This window comes from Balaenoptera physalus (assembly GCF_965194825.1).
Source record: "Balaenoptera physalus genome assembly, chromosome: X".
Classification (NCBI taxonomy): domain Eukaryota; kingdom Metazoa; phylum Chordata; class Mammalia; order Artiodactyla; family Balaenopteridae; genus Balaenoptera; species Balaenoptera physalus.
In genome coordinates, this window is record NC_138903.1 from 98313260 (window position 1) to 98336398 (window position 23139).

Sequence of the window (23139 nt, forward strand, 5' to 3'; positions counted from 1 at the left end):
CACATTTCTCCTTTTCATCTAAAAAAAATATCATGAGTCACTTTGTTGAAATGCTGACACACCCTGGCATTCTTTGATTTACCATTCCAGCAACGCTGTCAAAAAAGAAATGACATTAGTTCAGTATATACCTCTATAATATGCTCATTTTCTTTTTCAACTTTGCTTCTCCTGCAGATGGAGTCCATCATTACAATGTGCTAGCTGTTGTGTATATAACACATATTGGTGATCATAAAGCCATCAGTCTGGCTACTCATGATTAGGAGTGCATAAACTGTATGGCCAGAGAGAAGGGAGGGCAGAAGTGTAAATTCAGACCTGTTGTCTACATTAAGAGGCTCCCTCCTCCCCCTACCCCCACACTTGAAGCACTACACACATGTTAGTTTCTTCTTCTTTTTTATTATAGAACCGGGGAAATTCTGGTTAGCTTGTATGTCTAGAGAAGAGAGTTAAGCAGAAGAAGAGAATCTCTAGCAACTAAAAAGCAGCAGCTAAGGGCCAAAGTGCTGGAACCTGTGTTGTGGATTGGAATGTCTGGGTTTGATGGCGCGTGCTCATTTGGAATTAAAGTCAGACATAAACTTCCTGAGCGCCAGAGAAGCAAGCATACTTTGCTAGCACTCAGTCAATATTGTTTTGAATGTATTTCAGGAAGAGCTGGGAGCATTCCCTTCTTTTTCCGTAAGCCACTATGGAACAGCAAGGTTTATTGATGGTTTGTTGACACTTCTCCTACTTTGAGGGCAAACCTATGCCTAAAAGGAGGGGTGAGTTGGGATAACTGCAACTAAAATAATTATAGAACAGTGACAGGGTTTCTTTTTAATCAGAAAAAATATTGCCTGTCAAAAGATAGACAGCTCTTAAGAATCATTGGTTGTCAGGAATTTAGCATAGGAAAATGGGACCTAGCCATAGGAAAGCTGCAAGTCTCATTTAGATTGTACTTCAGAAGCAGACAGTTCACACTGGTGAGTTATGACCCAGAAGACAGCCAAAGGAGAAATTGATTCCACAGCAAATGAAAATCTGAGACTCTGACCAGGCGAAGAGGAGGCAAAGAAAGATGACAAATGTGGTGACCAGACACCTGCTGTTGGCCATGACTGATATTCCCTTATCCTACTGTTTATTATCTTATCATTCCTCAGTGTCCTTAAAGCAAGGCTTGGGAATAAGCCAAGGATGCATATGCCCATTGCCCTAATAGGTACCAGACCTATAACAAAGTAGTTAAGTCCGTTGAAGTCAATGTTCATTCTACATGGACAAATCACAGAGTGTGATGATGGACATTTGGCCCCTGAAATGCCCACTCACATGTTTATCCTATGGCTTTTTAAATCTGTGTTTTTGCCAATGAAAAATGACTTCACCAAGAAAATTAGGGTTAGCTTGATAATTAAGATAATTTCTGACCTTTGTCATCATTTTGAAATATACCTTTTCCAACCTGGTTGCAACATCATTTTAGAAGACCCTTTGCATTCTGATAAAAGGATACTCTGAGGTGTCTTGTATAAGCCTCTCAGCAGAGAAAGTTAACTTGATTAAGGCAATCTTAGCTCTGTAGCTGCAAGAGCCAACGTTCTAACAGTATCACCAAAAACAGGCTGACCTTTTTGCTGTAGCTTTCTTCCTCCCTCCCTCCTTCCCCCCTCCCTTCCTCCCTTCCTTCCTTCGTCCCTCTCAACCTCCCTTCCTCACTCGTTCTTCCTTCCTTCCTTTCTTTTTCTTTTCTTTTCTTTCCTTTCCTCCTTCCTCCTTCCTTCTTTTTTGTTTTTTTCTTTTTTTATAAATTTCTTTCATTATTTATTTTTTGGCTGCGTTGGGTCTTCGTTGCTGAGCTCAAGCCTTCTCTAGTTGCAGCGAACGGAGGCTACTCTTCTTCATATTAAACTTTTTATTAAAACTGACTCTTTACAATATATTTAAAATGACATGTTCCACAGGCTACTCTTCACTGCGGTGTGTGGGCTTCTCACTGCGGTGGCTTCTCTTGTTGCCGAGCACAGGCTCTAGGCGTGTGGGCTTCAGTAGTTGTAGCACACGGGCTCAGTAGTTGTGGCTCACGGGCTCTAGAGCGCAGGCTCAGTAGTTGTGGCGCACGGGCTTAGTTGCTCCATGGCATGTAGGATCTTCCCGGACCAGGCCTTGAACCCGTGTCCCCTGCATTGGCAGGCAGATTCTTAACCACTGCGCCACCAGGGAAGTCCCCTTCCTTCTTTTTTAAAGCGTTGCCCCACTGCTGAGATGGCAAAATCCATCAGCACTTTTCATCTCTGTGTGGCCAGTGAATGTGACGGGACCAGACAAGGAACTATCTAGTGTCTCAACCAATGGTATGCATCTTGTGAGTCAAAGAGTGAATTCTGTTCCCAGGTCTGCCAGTCAGGAGTCCCCTGACCTTGTATAGATTACTTCTTGCTGGGCCTCCATTTCCTTATCGTTTCAGACAAATGGAATTCGACAAGATTATTGGTTACCAATGGACTCTACGAATTCCATGGACTCCTAGAATTCCATGGAGGTCCTTGGGGCCCAGGGGGGAGGTCATGTGGCTCTTGAGTCCACCAGAATAGTTCCTCTTTAACTTGTTTTCTGTATCGGGCTTCCACATGAAATTTAGTTAAATAAAAGGGGAAACTCCTGGGTCTCTTACTCTGATTCTGTATTCTTAGGCTGTAGATAGGCTACAGCCTTCCCTGAGTGCCAGAAGGGCCAGGGTTTGAGTATGCGTTGTCTGTAGGAGTGCTTCCAGAGTTGTGACCTTCAGAAAGCTGCTTGGATACATCTCTGTCATCATCTCGTGACTAAGTCTGTATTCCATAGAGTGGAAAAATCCGCCTTTCCCTACCAAGAAAGACACTTGATCATGATGCAAAGCATGCTGCATGTGGGACTGGGCAAGCCCGCTCTGACAGGAATCTTGGGGAGAAGCCAGGGAAGAGCACAAGAGTGATAAAGCTGTTGCAGGGACCCATGATCTACACTCTGGGGTGTATCGGGAAGAATAGCATGTTATGGTATACAGAACTGTTCAGCTGATGAACTGCATATAAAACAGAAGTTGAAACCAATTTATGTGAGCAGTAATGTATGTTTCACAGATCATATCACACTCCAGCTGGATTTTGATCCTAATATGGTAATTTGGAAAAGCTCCAGAGAATCAGGGACTTAGTCCCTTCCTGCTCCAATATTCTGAAGTGAGATACGAACAAACATATTACGGTAAACGGTATCTTGGAACTAGAACCTAGGTGTGGGTTGAAGAGAAAATGGGAGGTGAGGAAGTCAACATACCTAATATAGGTGATGTTTTGAGAAGTTTTATGTGAGAAGGACCGGAGAAATGGGGCAGTAGCAGAATGGATCCTAGGATCGGGTCCCCTTGACCTTCCTGATTTGTTGAGCCTTTATCTTCATTTCTCTTCCTCTTCACTCCACTGACCACCTTCTCTCCCCATGGTACTTTGGCCCCAGTCCTCGTCCTGTATTTTCCTGCTCCCTCTGCTTCTTCCAGCTTATTTTCCCCTCTACCTCCTGCTCCATTTTGCTTTCCTGCTTTTCCATCTCTATGCCCACCCCTCCCCCACTTCCAAACCCCCTGTGGTTCTCAACCTTGGGTGTTGCTTGGGCTGCCCAGGGTGGCTTCCTGAGCACACGTAGCCTGCTCCACGTTCCTCACAAGCACTATTAATCCTGAGAGATTAGAATGAGCATGTACATTATCAGACTCATCTGGCCTTTACTTTCTGGCAGTGGCCAGGTTTTTTTTTGGTTTTTTAAAAATAAATTTATTTATTTATTTGTTTGTTTTTTTGTTTTTTTGGCTGTGTTGGGTCTGTGTTGCTGTGTGCGGGCTTTCTCTAGCTGCAGCCAGCAGGGGCTGCTCTTCATTGCGGTGCGCGGGCTTCTCATTGTCGTGGCTTCTCTTGCTGCAGAACACAGGCTCTAGGCTCATGGGCTTCAGTAGTTGTAGCACATGGGCTCACTAGTTGTGGCGCACAGGCTTAGTTGCTCCGCAGCATGTGGGATCTTCCCGGGCCAGGGCTCGAACCCATGTCCCCTGCATTGGCAAGCAGATTCTTAACCACTGCACCACCACGGAAGCACAGTGGCCAGTTTTTTATGCTTGAAAGGAGCAGTCTAAAGCTAAGCCAAGACCTAATCAGTCAGTGGTACCTAATTACCTTTACCATCAAGCTATAAGGGAATAGATCTGTAATAGGCTCAACAACAGCAGCAGAGCCCCCTATCCCCGTGCAGAATTTGGTGACAGATGAGAGCTACTATGCAAGACACACTGAACCGTTGGGTTGAATAAGTCAAAATAGGGAATACAATGGTAGTTATAATATAGCAATTTCATTTTTTGTAGATTTGGCCCCATTTACTCTCTTCTTAGAAAGAAATGTCAGGGTTTTTCATGAAATCCATAAACACATCAGAGGCAGTAATACACTCTGGCCTTTAACCTCTGAAATCCCAGGTCACGAGTAAACTAAGTCCTAAGGTGTCAAGTCACTCATTGCCAAATCTCTCCCGTAAAACACTCAAAGGTAGTTGAAAATTCCAAAATGAGAAAGGAACCAGGACAGCAGTAGGTTACAGGCAACAACCAGAGGACACACTGCTTATAAACTCCCAACATATATACAGACACTGGTGAATGCAATATGAAGCCTAACTGGGCACCTGCCTTTTGTTCCCCATTTCGAAGTAAGTGGGAAAACAGTTGACCTCCAGGGGGTCCATTTCCTCTGGTAGAGGGAGAGATAGAATTGCGCATGCTCAGTGTGCCTCATCTCTTGAAGAGACCTCGTCTGCCTCTGCTTACGAGAATTACTAGCTCAGAGGCTGGGAACACTGGGAGGTGATGCCGTGCAGTGGTCAGGAGCGTGGACTCTGGGCTCACAGTCATTGGATTCAGATATTGACTCCCTCATTGCTAGTTGTGTGATGTTGGGCAAATTATTACATTAACCCTACCTCCCTCAGTTTCTTCATTTGTCAATTGCGGATCATAATCAAGTATAACTCGGGGGGGTTATTGTATGAATCAAGTGAGCTAATAGTAATCATTCAATAAATGCTAGCTAATAATATTTCCCATGAAAACAGTATTTAAACAGATATTAAGATATAGGTGAATAGCCCTTTGTCTTATAGTTACATTGTTTGTTTTTTAATTTATTTATTTTATTTATTTTTATTTTTGGCTGCGCGCAGGCTTTCTCTAGTTGCAGTGAGCGGGGGCTACTCTTCCTTGTGGTGCACGGGCTTCTCACTGCCGTGGCTTCTCTTGTTGCAGAGCACAGGCTCTAGGCGCGTGGGCTTCAGTAGTTGTGGCTCGCAGGCTCAGTAGTTGTGGCTTGCGGGCTCTAGAGCGCAGACTCAGTAGCCATGGCGCACGGCCTTATCCACGGCATGTGGGATCTTCCCAGACCAGGGCTCGAACCTGTGTCCCCTGCACTGGCAGGCGGGTGCTTAACCACTGTGCCACAAGGGAAGCCCCAACATTATTTGTTAAATAGACTTTTATGGGCCAGGCTGAGAGCCTGTTCACCATGTATAACACGATTTCCATGGGAAAATGTGTTTTGAGTCCCAAATATTCAACTTAGAAAGAAATGTTCACACCACACCCTCTCCTCTTTGTAAAGGGAGTCTTTATAACAGTGCCGGGACCTCTCAGGGTTACTAACACATTTCCGTTTAAGTCTCCTGGTTTGTCTTCTAACGTCTTAACCTAAACTTTATAAACTGTTAAAATGAGCTGAAGTCACAGACTGAAGCTTTTTAATTAAATGGTTAGTCCAGTTGCAAAACTGCCTTAATGAAAATTTATTGGGTACATATGGATTGTTTTGGGACTTCTTTGGAGAAATGTGGTAACTTCTAAGATGACCACTTTGATCTTTTTTAACTGAGGAAATTGCCAATAAGGTAAATTGAATTATTCCTCCAACTGGGTAAAGTCGTTTTCTCTGAGTACTAAGGTAAATTTAGTTGCACATCAGGGTCCGCAGAAAACTGCAAAGTTTGTGTGTTATTGCCAAGTGATATAGAGTTATTAAAAATTCCGGAACACCAGAAACTTCTAGGTAATGTGTGTATCACAAAGAAGAAAGGCACCATTTTCTGGCCAAAGGTTGTCTGTCTAACATTATAAATAAGGTCACGGGGCCTATGTTGCCTCACCTTAAGAATTAAACAGACCTTGTTTAATGATGTAGCTGAAGAAAAATCAAGAGCTCCTTCTCTGTTCACGATCAGTCAGAGAAGACTAAGTTGCTGTGTTTCAAGTTCCAGAGAGAACTTATTGTCTCCGCTTCCTCTCTGGGTTTGCCCACAGCAGATTACCATGTTGTGGACCTTTTTCTCCAGCTTTCCCTCTCTTTGATGTCATCCCCTTACCTACATTGCTCATGGAGCTTTCTTCCTTCTCCCACACTGAGGAGTTGGGTAGTCAGAAGTCCCCACATGCCCAGCCTGTTCAACTCAGAAAGGGTGTTTTTGTCATTCTCTGTATATCTTCTTATATGTTTACTAGTTCACTTTAGGTTCTGAGCTTTAATACTTTGTAAAGTCTGTCATATTCCCAGCTCAATTAGATTTATTTATACATTTTGGCTCTCATTTCATTTAGCAACAAAAACATTTATTGAGCACCTATTTTGAGCCAGTTGCCATAAAATCCAGAGATGATTGTGACACAGTTCCTACCTTCACAGTCTAGGAAGACAGACCAGTGAACAAGTAACAAGTATTCACCCTACAATGTGAAAACAGACATATAAACAAAGGGCTGTAGTAGCTCAAAGGAGGGAAGGACTAACTCTATCTGCACGGTGACCACCATCCCAGTTTGCTTGGCACTGAGGGACATAGGACCTTCAGTAGTAAAACCCAGGACAGTCCCCAGAAAATCAAGGTGGTTATTCACCATATCCATCTGGGAGTGATGGAAAAGACTTTAAAAAGGAGGTGCCATTTGAAATAGAAATTACAAGGCAAGTAGAAGTTTACTAGGCAGTTAAGGGAGCAGCATTTCAGGCAGATATAAAAGAGCATTTCTTACTATGGGAATGATGAACTAATTGGCATGAATAGTATGTGAGTTTTGGCCAATGTGTGTACGTATGTGGAGTTGGGAGAAGCAGGGCTCTAGGGTGAGAAGAGAACAGATGAGGACTAGAAAGGGAGGTGGGACCAAATCATGGAGGACCTTCCATGCCATGCAAAGGAATCTTTACTACGTATGCCATGCAAAGGAATCTTTACTACGTATGCCATGCAAAGGAATCTTTACTACGTCCTGTGTTTTCAAACAACTATAGTGATCCCTTGGTTCAAATTAAACCTTGCTTGGAAGCATGCATAAATAAAGAAAAAAGAAGTATTTCTCTGATTGAAACACATATGGGTGGGTGCAGGGTCCTAGAATCCCTACATCCATCTCCCTCTCCCACCTCTTTTCCCACTTAGCTGCTCTTGAGGGGAATTTTGGAGAGTCCAGTTTGAAAACCACATCTGTGGACCATAGGGAGCCAGCAGAAATTGTTAAAGCAGAAAAATGGATGCCATGATGAGATTAAAGATGAGATAGATTGTTAAGGAAGACGGACTGAAGAATAAAAAGGCTTGAGTAAGAAAAAACCTATTGGGAGGTTATCGTAACAGTCTGAGGGAAGCCCAACCTTTGGCAGAGACAGTGGGAACAGAGGAAAGTGCATGGGTATGAATGACATTTCTAAAGGTTGCATGAACAGAAGCTACTAGACTGATTAGAGTGAAGGTTGGGGGAGGGGAAGGTTTCCAGTTGAGGAAGGAGGAGAAGTCAGGTATGAATCTGGGTTTCTTACTCAAGGAGCAACCAACTGTAAAGGAAATCTCTAGTCTAATTTCTTTTTTTATTGAGGTATAGTTGATGTACGATATTATATAAGTTTCAGTTGTACAACATAGTGATTCACAGTTTTTAACGTTTATACTCCATTTATAGTTATTATAAAGGGTTGGCTATAGTCCCTGTGCTGTACAATATAGCCTTGTTGCTTTTTTATTTTATACATAGTAGTTTGTACCTCTTAACTCCCTACCCCTATCTTGCCCCTTTCCCCTTCCCTCTCCCTACTGGTAGCCACTAGTATGTTCTCTGTGTCTGTGAGTCTGTTTCTGTTTTGTTATATACATTCATTTGTTTTATTTTTGAGATTCCACATGTAAGTGATATCGTATGGTATCTGTCTTTCTCTGATTTGCTGGGAATTATGCTAAGTGAAATAAGTCTAGTCTAATTTCTCAGCCAGCCCATTTTCTTTGAGTTTTCACTAACTAACTCAGATAAAACCAGACTGTGATCAACTCGTGCCTAGACTGATTTTCCTTGATCTTTCTTCAGCTAAGACTTGACTTTGCTAGGAAAACGCTTTTTGCTGTGATTGTTGTGTTGCCTACAACTGTTTTTGTCTCTCATTAGCAGGGCAGTGGGTAGCAATTTTCTTTTTTGCAAAGATAGGACCCAGCTTACACACAAGTTCATTTTTAAGTTAATTATTTGGAACTCAGAGTGCATTTTCCCATAGAAACGGCATTATGCATAGTGAGTACGTTCCCAGGCCAGTCCACAAAGGCCAGTTTAGCCATAATATAACTGAAAGTGTGGATCTTTGCAATAGAAATTAGTTGGAAATAATACTGTTGCAATTAAAACGAACACAATAGTTGGAAAAGAAATTGTCTGGGTTTTTGTTTCCCTTAAGGGGTAGTACTTGATGAAAAGCAGGTTTAATCCTAGGAGGACAAAGAGAAAGAGATGAAGATTTTTGTGTAAATTGGATGGCACAGCTTGTTAGATTTTATTTTTTAAAGAATTTTGGAGGGTTTTTAAAAATAATAAAAGCAGTCGCGTTCATTGTAGAAAATTTGGAAAATTGAAAAATATGTTTTAAAAAATTAAGTCGCTAATAATCCTACCACCCAGAGAGAACCACTGTTAACATGTTGGGGTGTTTCCTGTCAACCTTTTTCTTAGTACGTGGATTGAAGAGAGGTGAGAAGGACTTGAGTAGAGACGTATATGTGCTTGTGGGGAGCAAGGTTATATGGAGTAGAATGTATTGAGCTAAGAATGGTGAAAAGAAAAAGAGAGAAAATGAAACAGTATGGCATGCACACAGACTTAGGGAGAGTGGAAAGGGAAAAAAGAGATGTGTTTGTTTAGGACTGGGTTTGGCTACAGGGCAGAAAAAAGCCAGCAAAGGACGCAGAGTTTGGCGGAATTGTGGCCAGCTGAAATAAGAGAGTTTTAGGAGGAGTCAGCAGATGTAATTTGCAGTAACCAATTTTCTTTTAATGCAGGAACAAAGATGGTTTGTGAGGACGGGTGCCTCAAGCATCAATCATTAAGCCCATTGCTTAATTGGGTCCTGAAACCAGCAGCTTCAGTATCACCTGGGAACTTGTTAGAATGCGAATTCTCAGGCCCCTCTGCCGATTTACTGAATCAGAAACCCTGGGGGGTGACCCAGGAAATCTGTGTTTTAACAAGCCCTCTAGGTGATTCTGGTGCCTGCTGTATAAGTTGACAGCCACTGGATTAAACGGTCCTTTCTAACCCTTTCTAAAGTACATCTCTGGAGGTTTCTGGAAAGGAGGAGAGATGTACTCACCAGCTGATGAAAACTAGCCTGGGAAAGGAGTTTGATAGAAATATTTTTGTTAATAATATTAGGAGCCACGGTGGAAAAGGGGGCTGATAATTTGCTGCGAAGTTCAAGCAAGTTCAAGAGGGAGCATGTGTTCATGATAGTTAGGAGTCTGGTCGCATAGGCAGGCATAACCCTGGTGGTAATACCTGCAGGAAAACTCCTATTTAGCCTTCAAGACCCTGTTCAAATGCCAAGCTCCTCTGTGAAGCTTTCTCTGAGCGCTGGTGTAAATTGTTTCATCCTTACATTGACTTAGCACTTCCTGTGTTTCTCTATTAGCTCTTGTCTCACTGTATGGTAGCTATCTATAAGTTTCACTAAATTGTGTCATCTTTGAAAGTAGGGCATTCTGTTATTCATCTTTGGATCTCCAGTGTTTAATATGGTACCTGATACATACTCAGTGCTCTAGAATAGTTTGCTTAGAGGAGGCATGAGGAATGGCCAGCTTTTTATGGCTGCGGAGCCTTTGAAATATGGGTTTACTTTCGTGAATTAACCATGGTTCTGGGTCCAACTCTCGGCCTGGAAGGCCAGGGCCCTTGATTTTGTCAGCACACCATGAGTTGATATCTCTCAGTGGTGGCCTTCCACAGCAAAGATCTCAGAGATATATTAGCAACTTATTATTTTACAGTAGAATACAACATTATTAATGTCAACTTTTCTTATATTTTCTCTTATTATAGGTAGACTTTCATGGGGAACCTAATTAAAATCTATAGGGATACATCTGCCACAGGATAAAAGTACTTGAGTCCTTGGGCCCCAAGGGTTACTTCTCATCCAGGCACTGCCATCTTCTGATTCTCTGTACTTCTCTGATTGCATAATGTAGTCTGTTCATCCCTGGTCCGCTCACAAATATTCTCCAATCAAGATAAACAGTCAGTAAATTACAATCACCTTGGCAACTGTGCCTTCCAGAGGTTATACTTAGGTCGACATGATTGGATGTGTGTGTGTTTCCTCAACTCTTTAGTCACAGATTCCTTGGTTTCACTTCCTAGGTGGTTAATCACACCTTAATTATATATGGATTTTTACTGGCTTAACTCTCATAGGACAGCCTTATAACCTTATTTCCAAGCTTTTGGGGGTGGGGCACCTCACGGTCACCTGAGTTACTGCCAAGAGTAACCATTTCTAAATGTTACAGAAACTTTGCAGTATATGTCAGTGTCATTCTCTAAAATGGAATTTTTAAGACCCAGGATATAAACCAGAAGAAACTGGATTTGTGTCTTGTATGCCAACTCGTGATCCTAATATGTATATGCTGAATAGATTTTTCTAATGTTTTTTTTTCTATAGGCATTATATCTGATAGCCACTAATGGAACCCCAGAGCTCCAGAATCCTGAGAGACTGTCTGCTGTATTCCGTGACTTTTTAAATCGCTGTCTTGAGATGGATGTGGATAGGCGAGGATCTGCCAAGGAGCTTTTACAGGTGACAATGAAACAGGACAGTTACAAAGAGAGAGTCATTATATTGAGCTTTTCCATGTCAATGTGTGACAGTAAGAGAGCGCTGTCAAAAGAGGTCTAGTTTGAGTTAGGCTCTAACCATTTGATCTGAGACCACAGGCACATAAGTATAGGCATGCATCTGATATGTGATTGATTGGCATGTTGCCTTTCTTCTGAGAACTTGGGAGTTCAATCTGTAACTCTCTTTTATTCTTCCTGGAGTCTTATTTTGCAAGGGAAATAACAATGTGAACCTCTGGTGTTGCTGTTTTGTTCTAAACTTTACTTGTGCCCCTGGATGTTGTACGCAGGTGCTCTTGGCCGGAGGTAATTGTCTACATAACTATGCAATTATTTCCATGGCATCTGCTACTCTAATGCTTTACTGGTCAAAGCCCCTTTGCTTGTGATGCCAAATGGCAGGCACCTGCTTGCCTGGGTGAGTACCATCCAGTGGTGAGTGCCTCTGTAACCATTTGTCCTTTTCATGGCTCTCAGGGATTAGTATATATGATGGTAATTAGTACCTACTTTATACCAAATTCTTTACAAACGTTATCTCACTTAATTCTTACAACTCTCTAGGATAGGTGTTATTATCCCCGTTGCAGATGTAGAAATTAAAACTCACACAGCTATTGAGTGGCAGAACGTGGATTTGAGCCCTGGATTGTCTGACTTTCTTCCACACAAACCAATTTAGAGGGAAAGAAAATGCATTTATATTGGTAAAGCAATGCATGCCCAGGATTACACATATAGCTTCACTGCTGGGGACTGACTGTTCCTTGGGGAACAAGATAAAGATCTGTAATAGCCAAGAAAAGTGATTGCTCGTTCTCCCTGACTTTGAACACATAATCCAGTTAAACAAAAGGCATAACCCTTGGTCATGCAGAGTGTTGTTAACCATAGATTCAGTCTGTTTCAGGCCAAACAACAAAAAGTTCCTGTTGCTTCTGAACTCCCTCCAGAGACAGCCACACCCATGCGAAAATATCCCATCCCAACCCAAATCATATCTGGGATAAACCAATTTGGAGGAATTGGGGAGGCTACACCTTGTCTTCTCTGCTACCTGTGAGCATTTCACAGGCTGTCATGGGGCCCGAAAATGTCAGATCTGAAATAGCCCTTTATTAATCCTCCCATTAATACAGCCTCAAATTATAGATGAAAACCTGGAACTTTTGAGTGCTTCATTTCCACATCTTTTCACCCCTCCCACCACCCCACATACACATCCAGGTACACACTCCTATCATGTCTTCTTCCAAGGATGAGTGAAGATACAGGTTCTCTGAAGGTAGCTATACAGTTATGTAGGTAATTGAATCGATTATCTAGTTAATTCCTTCCCCAACAATACTTTTATCTGAACCAGTCAGATTTCTGATGCAAAATGATATTTTGAGAAAATTGAAGACTTTGTTTGTTGCATCTTCTCCTTTTACACATATAGGCTATAATCTGTATATCACCTTAAGTCCATATAACTCCATTCTCTGACTCTAGCCCATTTTAGAGGTTAGAAAGGAGAGAGATACATGGCATTCACACCACTGGAAGGCTTGAGAAAAGACAGAAATAAGTGGATTTTTATGGAGCAACTTCTGTTTGCAAGGCTTAAGTGCAGTGGGTGATACAAATCTGTTAGAGGCATGATTCCTACTCTTCAGAAGTTCACAGTCTCCTTAGGAACATGAAAAAAATGCAAGATTGTTTAGAGACTCAGTCAACCCAAGGCCGTTCAAACAGTAAATGTCACGGTTGATTAAAGACGTACTTCTGTGGGCTATGGCATTCAGAAAATGTCTGCGAAAAGGGAAGAGTTCGGCTGGGCCTTGAAAGACAGATCAGTTTTAGATAGTGTGAGGGGAAAGGGGGAAGGAATTTCAGATGGAAGGATTATCGCATGACCAAAGGCATGTAGGCAAGGTTCAAGGGAACAGAAACTAGACGGTGTAGCTGAAGTAAAGAGTTCCAGTAAGGAAAGCCGCAGGAGACAGGACGTAGAGAGCCTTGAACACCAGGCTAAAGGGTAGGGGCTGTAGGCAGTGGGGAAACACTGAAGATATCTGAGGGACACACCTGCTGAAAGCTTTGTTCAGGAAGATGAATCTGGTGGTATGCAATAAGAATTAGCAATAGAAAAAAATTGGAGGCTGGAAGATGGGGGGTTATTGTTATAATTTAGGATTAAGTTGATTAGGCCTAGGGAAAGCAAGAGATAATTGTAAAAGGCATTGAAAAGGAAGCACTTGGTAACTGATTGCATGTGGAACATAAGGGAGAGGAACACAGAAGTGACCTCAGAATATCAAACCAGTGGTAGAGTTCAGCAAAAGCAGAAGTGATAGAGGATAATACTACAGTGGCTAACGCTGATTGGCTTCAATGTAGCTTACAATGAACTGTCACTTACCTCATTTAACCATTGCGATAAGCAAAGGAGAGGATTGAACCTAGGTGCTCTGACTCCAAAGCCCCTGTAGCTTACATCACACAAGAGTACCCTATTTGGTAGATTTGAACGTACATTTTTAAATGTTGAGTTCAAGGTGGCAGAAGGACATTCAAAAGGAAATATCCAGCAGGCAATTGGAGAAATAGGAGCAGAATTCAGGAAAGACATCAGGTGACACAGTGGACATTTGGGAGTCATCTCCATAAAGCTTGATGAGACGTTGGAACCATGAAAAGGAATGAGCTCTCCAAGGAATTAAATTAGAAAAAGAAGATGATGAGAGTCAAGTTCTGGGAGGTGGGAAGAGGAAGTGAAACCAGGGAGGAAGATAGAGAGGGAGGGAGTAGTCAGTGAGCATGTATGTGGAAGAGAATCGAGACAGTAGAATGTCACAGGCCCCCAAAGAGAACAACATCTCAAAGAAGAAAGGGATATTCACTTGTTTGAAGCACTGCAGAGGGGCCAAAAAAGAAATGGTGGAGACACACTATTGGGTTGAGCAGTTAGGAGGCCATTGATTTCAGGGTCAAGGTCTTGCGTGGTCAACAGAATACACTTTTTTAAGCATGAGGGCTGCTCCAGATAAATTCATCGATTTAAGAAAATCAGAAAGTTAGACTTGCAAACACAGCGAGATTTTACAAGACCCCTACTCTGAATTTCTAGCTCTGCCAGTCAGCTTCCAGAAGATTTCATGACACCGAAGACCAAAAACATCTGAAGGACGAAAGCTGGCACTATTTTTTAAATGATGTTTAATTGGATCCACAAAATACATTTTAATGAAAATAAGGCTCCTTGAAAGTGTAAAGTAATATACTTGTTGGAGGAAAGAATTCTAGTAATTCCTCTTTTTTTTTTTCCTTTTGCAGCATCCATTTTTAAAATTAGCCAAGCCTCTCTCCAGCCTGACTCCTCTGATTATCGCTGCAAAGGAAGCGATTAAGAACAGCAGCCGCTAGGACTGGAAGCCTTACCCCACACCATCTCCCTCATGAGTAAGACTGAAATAAAACTCCACTGCAGGAAAGATGGAAGAAAAGACAGTCGAATGGGGTGGGGATTCTTTAACTTTCAAATGAATAGAAACTTCTTATAAGCCTTTTTCCTACTCCCTCAGATTATGTAATTTATTTGTAAGCCTGAATCGCAGCCCAAACAGGGCAGCAATGTCGAAGTGGCCATAAAGTGGTCACTTCTACCGTGAAGCGAAAGAGCCAGTAGTGAATCCCCTCATTTTGTGCATTCACTTTGAAGAAAAAAGATTTCTCAAAGATGCACACTCCCTCTTCATAGTGTTGTGTTTGTTTTTAAGTTAGAGAGTAGTCCCTCTTGCATTCAAACCTCCTTCAAAACTCCTTACCCAATGTGATGTTTTTCACTTGCATTGTCATTAGATGTCCAGAAAAAAAAAAGATGTCAAAACGTTTTTTTTTAAAAAAAAGAAAGTAAAAAACAAAAAACAAAACAAAAAAAAAACACAAAAACAAAACAAAACAAAACAAAAAAAAACCCAGAGCAAGTACTGTGTGAACATGTGGAAGTCCATGCCCTAATAGAGTTGAAATTTTTTATTCTTCTTCTATAGTGGTGGCTCGGTTTGTGTACCTGTTTTTCTGCATTTGTATTGGAAAAGGTTTCTTTTACGACATTTTCCAAAAGCAGAGAGGAATATGTGTGTTCAGGAAGGGCTTTTAAAAACTCTTATGTCTAAATAAAGTTCAAATGGTGAAATCTTATCACATTTTCATGATGATGCTTAAGAGGTAGTTGATTTATCATTTGTATAAACCAGCTCGTTCATCTTCATGATACCTGAAAAAAGACACACCAAAACTATGGCACTCCAGTTGGGTGAGCCCAGGTCTTAAACCTAGGAAATCCTGATAGGAGAAACCATACTTAAACAAAGACGGGACTTTCTCCAAGAGCCAAAAGGAAGATAATATAAGCATGCAATACTGAAATCCTTGTTGGACAGTAAACAAAGATAACAATACCTAATTTAATCCTGTCTTGTCCTTGTGGAATGTAGGTAACTGTAAAATAGGCACAACAGGAGGAAACAGACCCATTAACCAACATTTGCTGCTGATAAAAATTATTTATCTTGACAATTTATAACATTAAAAATTTTTTTAAAGATCTGGAGAACAGAAATATTGTAAGCACTCAACTCTGTAAGAAATGGGAGGTCAGTGAAAACTACATCCCAGTCAACATTATGCTCTAAGTACTTGTGGCCATTTTCCCGATGTATCACCAATTTCTGTTTCTGGATATGGTGTGTTCATACTTAGCCCTTTGGGCTTTTGAATTTTAAAAACATGTTTGTAAAGATCTTGAAGTTCTCCAGTGAAAAGCATTTGGGTTTGCAATCATATACCCCAAGAAATATCAGTCCACCTGAATTCCTTTTGTGGCTTGGGGAAAATATGAAAATTTGACTAGTATTTCACCGTGTATCAATTTATTAGAAATTCAACAGTTGCCACTTCCTGAATCTTCTGAGAGTAGAAAAATATCTGGAGGGTGTCTGCGTAGAAAAGGATATGCTTCTCTTTCGAGTGTATTGTCAGTTTTATAAATTCTGCATAGTTGTTTCTCTAAGCCTTTGAAAAGCTAGCAGTTTGTGCAGTAGAAGGCTTCTTGATTTGTAGTATGTCAAGAATCTGAATAGAACCTATCTACATCCAGCAAGAGAGGGAAAGAGATCAATGCCGTGGGCCTCTCTCCTTCTCTGCCTAGGCACATCCATCGATATAATCATCTATCCATTCCTTAAAATGAAAGCACTTTCTTTAGAGAGTTTCTGCTGACCATATAGTGCACGTGTTTATGTTTAGGAGATGACGCCACTGGTGGATTTCCTATTGTCTTCTTTGACTATGAAATTTGGGAGGGGCTTGACCCCCCCCGCCCCAAAAATGTCCACAGTGGGATAAAACAACAAACATGAAAAGATCAAATGGTAATATTAATTTGAAGCATACTATGTTATACTTCACAAAAACGTGGCTGGGCCTGAAAATTTTAATGCCACACTGTTTTAATGAGAGAGAGAGAGAGAGAGAAGCCTTAATTTTGATTTCATTTAAAATTAAGTATTTTTTTAATTTTTCATTCATAGTGCCAGGGAATTCAATGAAATAATACCTGGGGTGCAAATAGAATTCAGTACATTGATAACTATACCCTGCCAGGGGAGAGAGCCCCAAACCTAGCTGGGAAGCCCTAGTTATCTATTAGCATCCCTTATATGTCAGGAAGGCCTTTTGTTGGTGGGGGGAGACCTGGAGCAGTGATCCTTCAGGTTGCTGTAGGCAGAGAAATGGCTGCTCTTTTATGCTTTCAATTCAGCGTATTAACAACAAGGAGCCTGGTACTACTTCACCACAGCCCGTTGTACCAAGATTTTATGATCATATATCCCAGTAGGCTTTACTCTTACAAACTTATATCTATGTAAATTTTAAAATGAGAACAGCTTCTAAAAACCCTTCCCCGTGTTGGAGAGTTATGTATATTTCTAATAAGTATTAGAAAGAAGCTGCTTCTCCTGCCAAAATGATGCTGAAGGATTCACATTTGGTATCCTTGACCAAGTTGGACTCCAGATGGTTAATAGTTTATTCCCTTTCCCTGGATTTTTTTTTTTTTTTTAGCTCATCTTGACACAGGTGAGTCTATCCAGATCTTTGAAGTCGCTCGTGTGCCCTGAGATAATAAGGGCACATCGTCGAATGTTGATTCCAAAATGTCCTGAGATAGGGATAGGGCAGTGGGAAAGTCAGGGAAGGGTGAGAAGCACAGTAGAGATTATTTATTTAAGAAAGAAAAGAACATTAATGTTGTAGCAAGGAGCCGGCACGTTGTCATAATCCCCTCAAATCAGTCACCATGTTGGGTAATGACTTCGTTCTTGCCGATCTCGTCTATGTGTCATTGTAAATATTTGTGTGTCTGTGTTCCATTTTGGCTACTGGATGGCCAAGTCATGTAAGAAGATTTAACTCAAGTATTTATTCTTTAATTGTGTTATTCAGATTTCTTTCAGGCTTGTGAATTGCACCCCAATGTTTGAGTTTAACTACCTGATCCCCACATCTTTCCCTCCCCTGTGAAGCACATTCCATTGCTAAAAGAAAAAGAAATATGAAATTGCTTCCTGTCGTCTGTATAACTGTTTTGATAGTTTGAGATGTTTGTCTATAAAGGATATTTCTCAGCTCAAAGATCGTGTAAATAATTATATTCCTTTGCTCAGTGGGTTGTTTATTTCTAATGAGGCTGCCAGTTCTCAGAGAGAATCGATAAAATCACCTTTAAATAACATAAACAGGGAGGACAACCATGTAAAAATAAGCGTGCATATGGGCAAAGACTGGGAACACAGACAATTGAAATCAGTTGTGTTAAGGTGGCGGGATTATGTGGAATTTTTTTTCTTTTTAAAATTTCCTTTGATATTGTTCTAATATTGCTTTATAATAAACATCAGAAAGGGAACTATAGAAACATAGAAAAGACGCCAGAAGCAGATGCCTTCTGGCCAGAGCCCAGAGCATGCAGGGCACAGATATTTGCTAGTTACAACTATTCCATAGGCTTTATATTTGCCTGGGTGCTGAGGTTGGCACACGCTCGGGTATGGCACGTGCTTTCTTAGGGGACTATTATCTACAAGTTAAAGCTAGGGAGATGTCACTATTAGTACTCCAAACGCATCCTTCTGCTTTCAGACTGGCTGCCCCCCTCCACTTTAGTATGGCCTTGAGGTTTCTGTTTTGGTTACTTTAGATTGGAGGGGTGACCTTTGATCAGCCCCCTGGATAACATCTGTTTCAACTATCGCCTTTCTGGATCACTTTAGCAGATTTTCAGGTTGAATCTTGGAAGAACAGAAGGATAAAATCCCCAGCTCCCACCATTTCCTTTTCCAACAGGATACACTATCATTCAGGTAGGATTTTCTTTTAATGAACAGTAGGCAAGTCCCATTGATTTCAGTAGAACTTATGACTTGCACCTAAAAGCTGACTGAAAACATTAAGACAAATCTTTAGAACTGCCCTTGCCTGTTGGCATTCAGTCGCTCTCCTTTTAGCTTTGGCCTGAGATGGCGGCCTCTATGTACTTTCTGTCCGGCCTGATTATAGGTTGTATGCAGTAACTACTGTCATTTTTAAACAGAAAAGGGGAGACTATCTACCCAAAGAGAGGAATTTCCTTCTAACTCACCAAAGAAATTGTAGGTGAGGACTTTTATAAGGCGGTAGTGGCCTCAGGTGTTAGTTTCACCAAGTGCAGACCTTATACCCAGAGAACCCACAGGCTTTTCTTTGGCCATTCTCAACATATAATCTACTTATGAGAGTCTTAACCCTGCCCTGCCCTGCCGCATTTAATCTCGTGGTCCTTTTCTTAGCTACTTGCAGTTAATATTCGGTTAAACAAAGGCATGGCCAGTGATGCAAGCAAGCTACTCCCAGTCTGTGAGGAAGAGGACTGAAATTGAGCATTTGTAAATTGACAGTCTAACAGACCCGGGATTTTGAGTGAGCTTAACACACGATTCGGAACATGTATTTGCATGTGGATTGGGAAGGAAATAAATGGCATCTTGGAAATAATGGGACTATTTTTTCCTAAGAAAGAATTTTTCATCAAAAATATGTTTCTGATAGAATCTTTCTGTTGGTCAGCTTTCATTTTTTTCCACTCCTTTTCTGATCCCACACTCCTTTAGTAACCAAATGAATATAACCCAACTCCTCATTCATCGGGGATGTCTGTTTAATATTAAACAGTATCTAACTGACTGCAAATGCGGGAACTGAGATAATCACTTCCATGGGCACACTTCTGTGTTCAAGTAGACAATAATAACAACGAGGAGCATTTACTGCCACATAATACAGTTAGTGCCCTCAGAGTCTCCTTTGGAAGCTGCCATCAGGCGAATGCTATCCCATAACACCAGTAGAAGGCAGGTACCGAGTTCACCTGATTTAGGACCTATGAGGAAATCAACGGCAATTAGAGAGAATCAGTCAGATGTAGCGGAAGAAGTACTAGCCTAGAAGTAAGGATACCTGGATTCTAATAAAGGCTCTATTCCTAACTTACTATGTGACCTTGGGCAAGTCACTTAACCATGTTATGGCTGTTTCCTTATCTATAAAATAAAGGTATTGGACTAGATCTCCAAGGCTTTCCAAAAGCTCCAACATTCTGTGGTACTGTAGATTGCCTTGCTAATTCATCCTGCTAAAGTGACGGCAAATACCACATACTTCAGCCTGGGTCTCTTATGTTGCAGTTAAACAATAGAACTATGTAAGATGATGCCAAAAAAAAAAAAACCCTCGAATAAATGATGCGAATAATACTAGGGAATGTTGATAAAACTTGTGGCAGCCTTCCAATTCCTTCACAGTTGTTTTGTTTTTGTTCTGATGTTCCTTTTCTGTTGCATGTTCCCAGTTTTCATTTTCCATACACTCTGTATGTAAAGTCTGGTTTTCATTAAGCTGTGGCCAGTATTTGCTACTAGAACAGAAATACACCGTCACACTTGCTAGAATAGAACTATACTTGGGCCTCTTCTTTCCTACGAAGTGGTGTTGGGCTTTATAGAGTTTACTTCATAAATGGCACAAGATGTCAGAACCCATGCATTTTAATGGCTGGGACTACTGAGTGGGCCTAAGCATTTGCAGGTTGCAGAGAGAAAAAGACAAAAGTGATTACATGTTATTAGCATGAAGGAGTGTTGACAAATCCACTTGTTGGGAACCAAAGATAGCATTTCTGGTGACAACTCCCACAGGGATTGGCCAGTTGAATGAGTATGCTACTGGAAAGAGGATAAACTGGTAGTGGACAGTCCCAATGCCCTGCCCACAGCAGTGCCAACCAGCCCTGAGTGTGAAATTCAAGTTCGGTGTGTGTGCTTGTGTGTGGTGTGCTTTATGGACCCGCATATACTATATTCATTAGTGATGATAAGACCTTTCGCAGAATTCCGTAACCATTAGTGGGTTGAGTTTTAAATCTCAGTACATCAGCAAGGAAGAGACAGATCACAGGGTAGTGACGGCTACTGGGATTATACTCACGATATCCAGACAAAACAAGTTAAGGAGGATCTACATTTTCATTGTTTATCAGAATTGTATCTCATTTGGCTGTGCTTTACTTTTGTTAAAATGTGTTATCTGTAAACCCATGTGTAGTGAACTTCTTATGTAACTTTGGATTAAAGGTATTTATGGTCTTTCTGTTTGTTTGATTTTTAAGTAAGTTATTTCTTTTGTAAACCTGCTGATGGTATGGTTCCATCCTTCTGACCTCAGCATCCGATCTTTTTAAGGACTTTTGTTTCCAATATTGTTATTTTAAATTGTGGTTGAAGCGATAGAAAATTGAAACATGGATTGTGCATGACTGTGTCTTGAGTGTAAAAATATTGCAGTTTGAAACTTGGACCTAAAGTATTGCAAATAAAAATGACAAACATCACTGAGCTGGTGCATCTCTCTTCTGTCACCTTTCCACCCACCCCCTTGGCATTGGCATTTACCCGATTCACGGGTTGGAGGGTAGCATCCTCCCGCAGGTATCAAGGCAGGGAAACGTCCAGCCTTGTAAGCAATGTGGGAAATGTCCTGCAGATCCTGCCACTAAATAACTCAGGCCCAGAGTCTCCATCTGGTTTTTACATAGAATAGCTCAGAGAGACAAATGTGTAAACTCAATGCAGGGCAAAAGGTAGGTGAAGGGAAACTGCCGAAGGAAACCATATGTAATAAATAATTTGTTTTTGCTCATCTTTCTGCTTGGAAAATTCTGAACAAGTAAAGCCATCTCCATAATGTTTTGTTTTTATCTTATATCTAGGGCCACAGTTCACAGGAGAAATTCCAAAACCATGTTACTGAGAACATTCATTCATTCATTCACTCTTTCATTCAAAAGGGATTTATTGAGCTCCTGCTGTATGTCAGGCACTGCGGACTTTTCTGAGAAAGATAACTTTTCTTTTAAAAACAACCTCCAAGTGTGACTAAATGACAGTAAAGTTCATTGAAAGCAGCTAAATGAACACACTGGAGTCAGGTTTGTCAGAAACTGAGTCCTCACGACAAGCTAAAAACACCAGAGATTTAGCAACCTGTAGGTTTGTTACCCTGGTAGTGCTTGTACGGTGTGGATAGTGTTCCTTCTGGAGCTTGTGTGTATAATTTGATACCTTTGTGTAAGTGGATACCCAGTGGTACTATATTCCCTTCGAACGTTTTATATATCTTACCAAATGCTATTTGGTTGTTTTCAGTTCACTGGATTTACACGCAAGCTTTATTTCTCTCACTGACTCTCTCCGTGTTGAAAGCAAAAGAGACATTTCTGTACATGTGAATGGGCAATTAAACGAGAATCCCAGTAGTTGGCCTTTAGCCAAGCTCTCTACTGCCCATGCGCATGAATTCCTATCTTGCCTCTCCCACTATTAGCCTCATAGCCTTCCAACTTGGATTGACAGATGTCCTCAATTTTTCTATCCCTATTAAAGTAGAAATACTTTTATTTATTTATTTTTTAACATCTTTATTGGAGTATAATTGCTTTACAATGGTGTGTTAGTTTCTGCTTTATAACACAGTGAATCAGTTATACATATACATATGTTCCCATATCTCTTCCCTCTTGCATCTCCCTCCCTCCCACCCTCCCCATCCCACCCCTCTAGGTGGTCACAAAGCACCAAGCTGATCTCCCTGTGCTATGAGGCTCCTTCCCACTAGCTAGCTATTTTACATTTGGTAGTGTATGTATGTCCATGACACTCTCTCACCCTGTCACATCTCACCCCACCCCCTCCCCATATCCTCAAGTCCATTCTCTAGTAGGTCTGTGTCTTTATTCCCGTCTTGCCACTAGGTTCTTCATGGCCTTTTTTTTTTTTTCCTTAGATTCCGTATATATGTGTTAGCATACTTTTTACGTGTTAGCAAATTAGCAGTATCTTCCATCAGAAAAGAAAATTTCAAAGGCATTTCCCACTGTCACAACAACTTAGAGGAACAGGGTCCCACACAACGATAAATGTCTTACTCTGCAGCTCAGCCCTACTAGCTCAGTTGCTGGCACTCTAGCCTCATCTAAGTCCCTGACCTCCTGGTGAAGGGGGAGGGGTAATACCTGAAGTGCCTCCCACATTGTGGGTGTTCTCTACATCCCACGGGGCCCTGGCCTCCAGACACCTGGGTGGTATCTGGTGGCTTTCCACATACCTGTGTCAAGCACCACTGCTGTCACTGCCTTCTGCTAATCCTGTACCAATGCCACTTTCCCATTGCTACTGTGCTTGCCACCCTGCTGATCTATATCTTCAATAGCCAGACTGGTCCCTGGGGCTAGGAGCCTCTGGGGAGGGCACTGGGGTGACTCATCCACTTACTTGCAGTTTCAT

At 41.3% G+C, this 23139-nt stretch overlaps 1 protein-coding gene across 8 annotated transcripts in view; it reads left to right on the plus strand.

Moving 5' to 3' along the window:
* The window catches only part of PAK3 (p21 (RAC1) activated kinase 3), a 275327-nt gene extending 254139 nt beyond the window's left edge, over positions 1-21188 (plus strand). For 6 of the 8 annotated variants that reach the window (XM_082447612.1, XM_082447615.1, XM_082447609.1 and 3 more), the window contains one exon: positions 11040-11515. In XM_082447612.1, the coding sequence (XP_082303738.1) occupies positions 11040-11276 (237 nt within the window). In that variant the 3' untranslated portion in view covers positions 11277-11515. Of the gene's footprint in view, positions 1-11039; positions 11516-14536 lie in introns of those variants that run through there. The other 2 variants (XM_082447614.1, XM_082447616.1) reach the window with 1 other exon arrangement.
* The last annotated feature ends 1951 nt before the right edge of the window (positions 21189-23139 follow it).